The 10,502-nt window shown below is 37.7% G+C and overlaps 3 protein-coding genes across 3 annotated transcripts in view; 1 reads left to right on the forward strand and 2 right to left on the reverse strand.

The window, feature by feature from the left end:
* The window catches only part of LOC140937814 (uncharacterized), a 1,540-nt gene extending 1,268 nt beyond the window's left edge, over positions 1-272 (reverse strand). Inside the window, exon 1 of the mRNA XM_073387389.1 lies at positions 1-272. This exon is cut by the window's left edge and continues 1,268 nt beyond it. Within this exon, the coding sequence (XP_073243490.1) occupies positions 1-211 (211 nt within the window). The 5' untranslated portion in view covers positions 212-272.
* Positions 273-484: 212 nt separating this feature from the next.
* On the forward strand, positions 485-8,026 carry LOC140937135 (uncharacterized). Its single transcript, XM_073386666.1, has 7 exons — positions 485-819; positions 1,659-1,854; positions 3,067-3,127; positions 3,485-3,667; positions 4,224-4,395; positions 4,823-5,529; positions 6,294-8,026. The coding sequence occupies exons 1-7, from the start codon at positions 622-624 to the stop codon at positions 6,778-6,780; spliced, it is 2,004 nt and encodes a 667-aa protein (XP_073242767.1). The 5' UTR covers positions 485-621; the 3' UTR covers positions 6,781-8,026.
* An 857-nt stretch (positions 8,027-8,883) lies between these two features.
* On the reverse strand, positions 8,884-10,213 carry LOC140937136 (uncharacterized). The gene has a single exon (XM_073386667.1). The coding sequence runs from the start codon at positions 10,105-10,107 to the stop codon at positions 9,208-9,210; it is 900 nt and encodes a 299-aa protein (XP_073242768.1). The 5' UTR covers positions 10,108-10,213; the 3' UTR covers positions 8,884-9,207.
* Between the last annotated feature and the right edge of the window lie 289 nt (positions 10,214-10,502).

The raw sequence follows: 10,502 nt of genomic DNA on the forward strand, positions 1-10,502 counted from the left end.
CGCCAGTTCGCCTGGAAATTCTTCCATGCTTTTGGTCGTAGAATTCTAGCTCGCTAGGTAAGTACGAAAGTAGGTAATCTTCGTCATCGTACAAATCAAAATCGAGAGATTCTTCATCGGAATTTAATACGCTATCGCTGTACGCTGATGTGTATTCAAGGACATCTTCGTTTGCACAAGCCGAAGGATCTGAACCCGAGGTCTCTGTCATTATAAGAACAAAAAAGAACTATTCAGTGTAAAGTAGCGAGTCTAATGAGAAAGAAATTAAATAACACCGGATTTTATACCTTACATATGTCCCAAAATCGAGAATTTGCGCCAAATATAGCTACATTAGCTATTACCAACAGGCTAAAAATACTCAAAACAGAAACTTTCCGACTGTGGTGCAATTACAAACCTGTAACCAGATTTCCTCGGTCAAAAAATAAACAATAGAAAGTTCACCACTCGTTCCAGGCCTGCTCATCACATGGAAAAAATGAGCGATGGCGGCAGATTTTATCGGAGTACAGCATGTAGCTAATGCCAACTTTATGACAAGTGTGTGTCAAAATGATAGGTTTTTGATGTTAGGTTGAGTTAAAACTTATTTAAAATTTCAGGCTATGGTTAAAAATGAGTGGTCAAAACGGGACGGTAGTCAACACCAATCCCGCAGACGAAACAGGTGAAAGCGAAAGTGAATTGGAAAAACAACCGTTTTCATCAACCGAAAACGAACAGGCCTTCAGAGGTCCAAAATTTTCTCCACCTGTTTACCGTCGTCGATATGCTGCTGTTTGTGAGCTAGCAAAGGAACATCAAGCAAGAAAGGTAATGTCCAAGTTTGGTAAAAAAAACTGCTAACTTATCAGCTAGGATCAGCTAGGAGAAAGAAAGTCAGTCCTTGGACTGCGGACTACGGATTACGGAGCACAGACCGGGTATAAAATTAATGCAAGGTCACGTAGAATTAAAAATGACCAACGTTGGAGAAGAGATTGCATGACAAGTCAAAGGAATTTTTTTTGTGTATTAGGCCAGGACTTATTGTTTTATGCTAGTTTGCAATCTCTCGCCTTTAATCCACAGTTCACAGCTGCAGGCTATATTTTATACTGTCTGGTGTAGTTGTGATTTCAGGGGTATGGAAATCGGGTTCTATTGGGGTATCTATTTTAGAGACAATTTTCTAGGAAAGGGTACAACATGGACAAAAGCTTCACAACCTTAGCAGTCGGAAAAATAAGTTTTAAAACAGGGTTTAAAAACTAGACACAATTTATCTCTTGCATGAGATATCAATATATTTCAGTATGAATTCCTTCAAAAATCATGGTCGAAATTTGGAGCTCTGCGCAGCACACACCCACTCAGCTGAGAACCTTTCTGTGATACCACAGGAACATGTATCAAAAGCATTAAGAGTTTGTAGATATTTGGTAAAAGGAAATCTGGTTTCTTCTTTTGTGTGGCATTAAGAACCAGATATAGGGAATTAAAGGAAAAGGATTTTTAGCATTTAAAAGCATGAGATGTGAGCTAAGCTAAGCTTTTTTTTTTTTAAATAACTGTTTTGTTAAAAATGTTCCTCTATTTACTATTTTTTCTAGACCTGGTTGACTTTTTAAGGTATAATAAAATTATCATTATTAATAATATTCTTATCTTAGGTCCTTGATTTTGGGTGTGCTGAAGCAAAACTTGTAAAGGCTTTAATAAATCAGGAGTCATTAACTCATTTGGAAGAAGTGGTTGGTATAGATATCAACAGAGATCTTCTTGAGGAGAATAAATTTCGCATTAAGCCTTTCCTAGGGGATTACCTGAGACCTCGTACTCATCCATTTAAAGTTTCTCTGTATCAGGGTAAGTATAGTCAAGTCAATTTATAGCTCCTTTTAAAATCCATATGTCATTAACATTTTAGCAAGCAAGCAGTGTATGGCCTTCAACAAGCAGACAACCATTTTCCATTGTCTGTACTCTCAGATACAGGCCCAGGGTGGATACTCCCGCAAATTTTGGATAGGGGTGTGTCGCAAAGGTTCGTGAACCCTAACCCTATTTAAGGACTAAGAAAGTGAAAACTGATACCGTTTTTAAGGCCGAAAGCCGAAAAATGACATCCTATCCAAGGAAAAAACAACATTATTAATAGCATGAAAAGGAAAACTTTATTTCTTCTCTGAAATAAGCCTAGAATAAGCCTAGTTTAAAAAAAAAAAGGTTTGTTTAGGCAGGCGTTTTCACACTCCAGTATTAGATAATACAATTAAGCTACCCTATCTAAGGACCACACCAGGGACACAGAAACAAAAGGGTAAAAAAAGATACCCTATTTAAGGACCGAGAACCTCAAAAACCATACCCTATTCTGCAGCACGTACCTATATAGCCCATGTATGGGAGTACCCTCCCCCCCCCCCCCCCCCCGGGGGATACAGGGTTTAATAAACAGGGGCAACCTTGTTTCTAGGTTCTCTCTCCTATGGGAACGAGATTGATACAGGGGAAATTTCATGTTAGAGAGATTAAAACAGATTGGCCCATTATTATGTCATTTCCTTGGTCTATTGTATACTCCCAGAGAACATTGCTCTTTTACCAATGAGCTGGTGCGAAATCACTCAGTTACATTATCTGAAGGTTATTTAGATTTTGTTTGGATATAAACATTTGATTTGTTATTTAGCACTTTTGGCTATGTTGCCATGTCATTTGTAAAGATCATGAATTTTTTCGTTGAAACCTATACCTTTGTTAGTATGACACTGTTTTGAACCATTTTCATCATGGAATCTTTATCAAGTGATTGAATTGGATGCAAAGATATTAATGTTTATTATAATGACTAGGCCTGGACCCTAACTGCTTTTGACGATATAATTGGGGTTAACCTACCCTGCTAGCAGAGTCGCTTCGATCTTTCCTAGATAAGGCTAGGAAGATTGAAGGAGACTCTGTTCGCAGGGTAGGGTTAAGTGCACAAATTAATAAATACCAACTGTCATTGTTATTGTTGCTAAATATATAGGAACAAAGTAATTATTGACTTATTAATACGGCATGTTTTTTTAGGTTCTATAGGTGAGGTGGATAGAAGATTTGTTGACTTTGACTTAATTGCTTGTGTTGAACTGTAAGTTGCCATATATAGAGTATTTTCTGTGTTCAGACAAGGCTAATAATTGGCAATGATTTAATTTGTGAATGAATCAAAATCAATCTGTCCTCACACGGGGTCAGGTAGACAAATTCTGGATCAGATCATCCCCTTTAACCCCATCCCTATAACCTACTGTGTCTTTCTGTGAGTTACAGTACTTTGCTCAATCCAGGTTTTGTTGACACCAATCTAAGTGTTGAGTGAATTTAATATTGCATTGGCCTGGACAAAAAATCATAGGCTGAAATTGTATGGTTTGTGCATGTAGCATTCTGTTATAAGCAGTTTTAACTGTCATTTGAATTTTCTGACCTATTTGCCTCCTAACAGGATCGAGCACCTTGAACCTGATATTCTTAGTTCAATGCCAGAGGTTGTGTTTGGCCACTTGTCACCCAAGGTTGTTATAGTGACTACACCCAACGTGGAGTTCAATGTATTGTTCCCCGGTCTCAAAGGATTCCGACATTATGATCACAAGTTTGAATGGACAAGAGCTGAATTTGAGGAATGGTTAGTTCCTGGTCTTGTGCATGTGAATACTGGTAATTTTAAGGGCTAATTGTTCAAGTATGAGCATTAAAAGCTGAATAGTACATTCACTATTAGCCTTCTTCTACTATTTGTCTAATGAATTTGACCTGTTTTAGGTTACTTGGTAGCTACAATATATACTCCTCACTATTTTGTTGAAACACCTGTCATGTTACTTCCTTCCCAATGTTGATTCATGTATAACCTATTTGCAAACATATGCAAATCTCAACATTGGGGTAGGAGAGAAGAAGACATAGTACACTCGGGGAAAAATAAAATAAGTTGGTTGACTAGGTGTGGCACGAACAAACCTCTGTTTCAGTCTGATGTTTTAACAAATTTGATGAGTTATGTAGCATTGAAGAGGTACAAGGGGAGGATGTTCTTATAACCTCCATCAACAACTGATTTTATGTATAAGGTATTGCACTCAAACAACATTATATTTATTTAATACTAATCTCGCTGTTTTGGAGAGTGGGAGACTGCTAAAAATGCCTTGTAATAAATAAAAACTGTTTGGACTTTGTAGGTGCAGTTCCCAGGCCAGCCAGTACAACTATACTGTGAGTTTTGACGGCATTGCACCTGGACCACAGGGTACAGAACATTTAGGGTGTTGCTCACAGGTTGCAGTGTTTAAGAGGATTTCATCATCCGTTTCTCCAGAAAAGTTATTGCAAACTTGCCAGCCTTATAATCTGGTACTTCATATTTTTATTCGCCTTGAGTTCTATATTTATTTTTTATATTGTTACTGCATGGTTGTATTTATTGCAATTTAATCATCATTATGGAGTACTGAGTGATTTCTTAATTTGTGTGTGGTATGACACTAAATTTTTAACTGCTCTGTGTTCATCTACCTTGCTAACAGAGGATTCTTTTTGTCATGGTTTTTAGCCTTTATAAGGTGACATTCAGCACTAAAGACTTTGAGAATGCTAAAAACCATGCCAGAAAAAAGCTTGTGCTAGCGGTAGTGTTTATCAAAAGAAAATTATTTTCTTCCCTTCTGTGGAGGATATAATTTATTGAAACTTGAGACATCGACCACAGGAATATTTTTTGACTTGTACATCATGACTTTGTGTACAATTTTCCAGTTATCACAAATTTTCATCTCAATAGGTTGCAGAGGTTGAGTTCCCATTTAAAAGGGACACAAGAACAGAGAAAGAAAAGATTTTGCATGAGGTGGAATATGTGTTGTGGGTATTATCTTCTAAGGAGGAGGAGGAGGAGGGTAATGATGAGTCAAGACCCAGCGATGAGGATGTAATTGAGCTGGTTTCTAATGATGAAGGTAATAATGAACTGACATCCAGCAATGATGATGATGATAAGCCAACACCCAGCGATGAGGATGTAATTGAGCTGACTTCTAATGATGAAGGTAACAATGAACTGACATCCAGCAATGATGGTGATGATAAGCCAACAATCAGTGATGATGGAGTAATTAAGATGACTCCCAACGACGAACATAATAACAAACTGACACCCAATAATGATGGTAATGATGAACGAACAGCATATTGTGGTGGTGTAATTGAATGGACTCTTAATGATGAAGATAATAATGAACTGACACCCAGCAACAGTGGTGATGATCAACAAACACCCAGTGAACATAATGATAATGAACTTTCATCAAGCAGTGGTCACAGTGATAAGCAGTCACCAAAAGATAATGATGTAATGGCAGAGGAACTTCAAGGTTTCAATGATTATTCAAAGAGCATAGATGGTGTTGAAGAACGAATATACTCACTTGAGAAACTGCTAGCCTTTCCATCACTTCATAAGTTGTGTGGTGATGACATTCAGAAGCTCAAGTAGGTGGATGAAAAATAACTTACGTAGAATAGTTGTGCGTGAGTTATGGGCACTAGTAGCTCCAGTCTACCGTGGTAGTCAATGGTCCAAAGGAGTAGTTCCAGAAAAAAAAAATACTTCCACACCCCTCCATGGAATTTTCATTTCCAGACGTTGTAACGTGAACTCCCCTTGCCAATGGAATTTTATTCATATAACTAATTTTTGTGAAGAAAGTGATAAATAAGTGGTGAAAAAGTCTTAGCTTTCCAAAAAAATGATTCACTTGATAGTTGTGTTTATAATGGCCTATACAGGGAAGCTCTGCTCGAAAAGGTTATCTTCTTCAGGCTTCAGGTATATGAAAGGTATAGGGATTTCACTAGTTCAAGTATACGAAAGGATAAAAATCTGTCATTTCAGTCAGTAAAAAGACCCACAAGGCCTAACAGATGCATTTATTTTATGACTGTGAGGAAGTTGAGAAAAGGTTCTGGTTTTGTGATTTATTTGTATTTAGCGATGCAAAGTTATAAACTAAGTAGGTGTAGGAAAGGGGTTCCTTTTCTGTCAAAAAAAGTTCTATAAGTAGGGTAAGGGGTTGGACCTCTGGGCAGAACCTCCCTGTATAAAACGTTCTTGAGTACCCCTTCCCCCAAACCCCCTTGTATTTATAGCTATGTAAACAAAGCTGTCTCTTCTTAGCCATCAGTCTCAGTAAGTCTTGGCAATCTAATGAAAAATAAATGAAACATGCTACATTGAAAGTAACTTTTCTCTACAGACATGTTCTGCAGGATTCTCCTTTGTTTCAACTTACGGAGGATGGACTGGGAGTTCTCTGGAACAAGCCTTCAAATAATTGGAGCAGTGAAGAGAGTGGTGGTGACTGGGATGCCTGTGCTGATGAACAGGAATTAAACAAATCTGTTAAATATCAAGAAATGGAAAATGAGGAACCTGAAAATTGGGAAAATGTTAATGATGACGAGGTTTGCACAACTTCTGCTGCTCTAACTCCTTCATTGCAGTCTGAGGTTTGTTGGGAGTTACCAAATGATTGTTGTAAATTCTGGAATGGCAAAGACTGGAGTGAAGTTGAGGAGCAAGGGACTCAGGAAGAGGAAGAAGAATGTGATACACCCTTTCATTCCGGATATAATGTTACAGTTATTGTACAGGAAAGTGATGAATCGTTAAATAATGATAGTGATGAAAATGATTTTGATGGTCTTGTTTGGATGACAGAGAAAAGTAGTGTGTCAGAGTAATAGAGAAGTGACAAAAATGAATTAATACAGGGTTGTCAGAAAGTTTTGAAGTAAAAGGCTAAGTTGTCAAAGTAAGCAGCCAGTCCCGGGATATTTTATTTCAAAATCACCATCCGTAAAAAAAAGCCAAGACTACTAACCAAGTAGGCCGCGATTTTCGCTGGCATGGTAATCCGTTATTAAGCCCTCCTTTTCAGGGGAAGAAAAATATGAAGCCCTTCCCACTTTTCTTAAACGATAGACTTTATTAATTGATCACGACTGTTTACACTTCATGTAGACTGATCCAGTATGGGTTATTTACATGCTGGAAGATTGGATTTTTGACCTCCAACTTTATGCCTAAGCTTGTCCACTTTGCATTCTAGGTTCTTTTATGGACAGTTGATACCATCACCTTTGCTAAATTTAATAAGCCCTCCTCTCAAACCTGCTTGAAATAAAGCAGGTTTGAGAGTCCATGTGACTTAAAAGAGGATTTATGGTGTAAAATTGTATACTGCCATAGAATATCATGTCATTTTGCCTTTCAACATTTTCAGTCCTTAGAACGGGACTCATTTCTTACCATTGGGTACAGCAAAATGACCAGACTGGTATTAATTTTTTTAATGCACAGAGGAAAGCATTATATTCAGTATTTAAAAACAATATTTGCAACCAAAATATACATGTACATGTTCCCATTCTCTTCTTGTTTTTAATTCCCCCTGTCAATATTTTCTTCCTTACATGTAAATGTCCATATTCTGATTAAATTTTTACAACTCACCGGTAATTATGGTATTAACCCTTTCAGTGCTTAATCGATTAATTGAGAGAAAATTTGTCACTCCATGTCCAAAAAAATAATACAAAATAATCAAACATGGTTATGTAAATATATCGTGATCTAGTAGAAAGTAAAACTATGTTATTTGTATTATCACTGGGCAAATCTATGTTTGAACAGACAATTTTATGTGGCCCAGGGTTAAATTATTAGTTATAGGCAATATGGTACATGTTAATTTCTATTAATGTTAATATTTAAAGTAAGAAACAAAAATTATTGGTCTTCAAATGAATGTCACTTGTGTTCATTTGCCCCACCTTTGTCCTTACAAGTGTCTGGGATGTTTAAAGGTTGGTTTCTAAAATTAATGCTCTGTAACTTGCTCACCAGCTGGTCAGGTCTGCATACTGGTTTGTGACATATTGCACTGCAGACATATTATGGTAAGCTTGACATGTTTGCATCAAAATTGAGCTAAACAAAGTTGTAATATCAGCTATCACTAAAATAAATGAAAAACACTTGTATGTGGTGCCTAGAGTTGTCTGAATGACATGTACATCTGACACAGACAGCTTCTGATCCTGTAGCAGCCCTCTGCAGACCAGGCTTTGTAAAAGCAACATACATGTACAACTTACTGATAATTACTGTAGTTGTAAGTCACTCTCACACTTTAACTTCATTAACACTGATATTGGTAATCTGCCTGTTCTTGTTTGGTAACAACAAATATAACCGAAAAAGGTGATTACAAGTTGCTTGCAAGTTGTTTTTACTGGTAGTATTTTTTTCTACCCAAGAAGATTAACAATCTTTTTTAAATGGGGAGTTACACTTTGGTATTAAAAGTAATCATGTACTTTGAGAGCAAACACTTTTCAATCTTCTTGACTGAACCTCTTACAACCTTGGTTTTAGAATGAATGTTACCAGTCATCATGTGTTGAACAGTATTAATGATCAATCACTGCTGTGGTTCAGGCTACTGTTGTTTTAAAACCTTCTACGAGTGTACAGAAACAAGTAAAAAATAATGCGGATAAGAACAAACAACGTTTGGGTGTCATCTTGACACCATACTCAATTTCAAAATGATTGCTGATAAACTGACAAAAAATTTTTCGGGCTGATGACTAGCATGTATGAAATATGAAAAGTCACGCAAAAAGTTTTGCTCGAATTGAGTCTGATTGGACATAATATTATAGAGAAGCTTTTTGCGTGACTCTTTATATTTCGTATATGCTAATCATCAGCCAGAAAAAGTTTTTGTCAGTTTATCAGCAAGCATTTTGAACTTGAAAATGGCATCAAGATGACACCGAAACATTGTTCGTTCTTATCCGCGTTGTTTTTGTTACTTGTTTCTGTATAACTTTAAACTACTAATGTCAGGGTTGTCACTAAGATTTCAAGTTGCCGGGTAAATACAACAAGAAGGCGGGGAATCAAACAGCTAGGGATTTCTTTTGGTTCTATTTTTCTTTTATTTTCCTTTGAAAGTAACCGGGGGAAATCCCCGGCCCCTGTATCTTAATGACAGCCCTGAATGTAGTCCGACAAATGAATGTATGACCACCCATTGCTGTGATTAGCTTTGTTAATGACAGTCAAAACCATTAAAGTTCCCTAAGTTGTACTTTTTCTTCCTACTTTAATAGAGTTGACACCCAGCGGCCAATAATAAGACCTAAAATTTGACATAAAAAGTTTCCAGCCACTGCTCCTATGACACTTCCAAATACTGGAATTGGGACGTTGTAGAAGCCAAAAGCTGCACCTCCTACCCCACCCAAAAATCCTGACACTATGGGGGTCACTCGCTTTGCTTTGATCTTTTCAGCCTCAACAGGTGTCACGTGACCTTTCACTTTGGCATGATCAGCCAGAAATACCTCGTAAGCAATCCACAAGGCGTCTTGAATTAGACCTATAAACAGGCCTACTGCATGTCCAATGAGCAACACTGAGGTCTGAGCTACAAAGCCTGTTGCGGAAGCTACAAAAAACAACATCCCACCAAATATACCCTGAAAAGATACAAACAACAGTCTCGCCATGGCCCAAATTACATCATGTGATTGATAGCTTTCGGGCTTTCCAGCTTTGCATTCTCGACAGAAATGCTCACAGTTACTTGTGAAAGCGTTATAATCCCTCTCTCCCATCCGCTTTCTCGCCCGTCGGACAACCTCATCTGCTGTAAAAACCACCTCTCCGTCGACGCTATCCGAGTTGCTCAAAGGGTATTCAACTCTGTAGACAACTTGTTGAGGTTCGAGCACAAATCGTGTTCGAACCACCTCAGCTTTCCCCATAGGATTACTTTCTCCTAGAGATCGCAATCCGGTTTCCATGTCTCCCGTCTTGTGAATAACCCAAGCAAATTTCGGTCGAACTTTCTCCACGATGAAGTGATGCCAGTAACCTAAAGGGCTTTCCTCCATAACATGATCTCCTTTACGGAGTTGCAGCAGTGATGTAATCCTTGTTCGCGGAGAAATTCTACCAAACGGCACGGGTGGCTTAGCTTCCTCGAGGTTAAACATAACATAGAAACATAACACAAAAAATCCCCGGGGTTCGATTTTCAGGACTATGGCTACTTTCGCTTCGGTTGATCCTTGTCCTTACACCACCGTCTACAAGTGATCGATCTCTAAATTTTGGCACGTGATTTTTATACCGCGCACCGCTCAACGTACTCTTTTTTTTGTCAATTTATAAAATATTTACTTTTTGTTGACGTTGGAACCCCAGTGTTCCCACACATGGTCGCTAAGATTTATACATCTCAGTCTGATCTCCACGTCCCTTGCCTCTGCAAAATTATGTAAACGAGGAAATTATTACAGCAAAAACACAAAAATATGCTAGATAAAAAGTTTAAGGTAGAAATAATCACCTAGGACCTTGATCAGGTTCCAGCATAAAGTTAAAACAT

This window comes from Porites lutea, chromosome 5 (assembly GCF_958299795.1).
Source record: "Porites lutea chromosome 5, jaPorLute2.1, whole genome shotgun sequence".
Taxonomy (NCBI): domain Eukaryota; kingdom Metazoa; phylum Cnidaria; class Anthozoa; order Scleractinia; family Poritidae; genus Porites; species Porites lutea.

What these genes read in the sequence shown, in the direction of transcription:
- LOC140937135 (XM_073386666.1), top strand. Translation starts at nt 622, where the DNA reads ATGAGTGGTCAAAACGGGACGGTAGTCAACACCAATCCCGCAGACGAA. An exon ending in CTTGCCAGCCTTATAATCTG is followed by an intron (nt 4,396 to 4,822) that starts GTACTTCATATT and finishes TCATCTCAATAG; the next exon opens with GTTGCAGAGGTTGAGTTCCC. An exon ending in GATGACATTCAGAAGCTCAA is followed by an intron (nt 5,530 to 6,293) that starts GTAGGTGGATGA and finishes TTTTCTCTACAG; the next exon opens with ACATGTTCTGCAGGATTCTC.
- LOC140937136 (XM_073386667.1), bottom strand. Translation starts at nt 10,107, where the DNA reads ATGTTTAACCTCGAGGAAGCTAAGCCACCCGTGCCGTTTGGTAGAATT.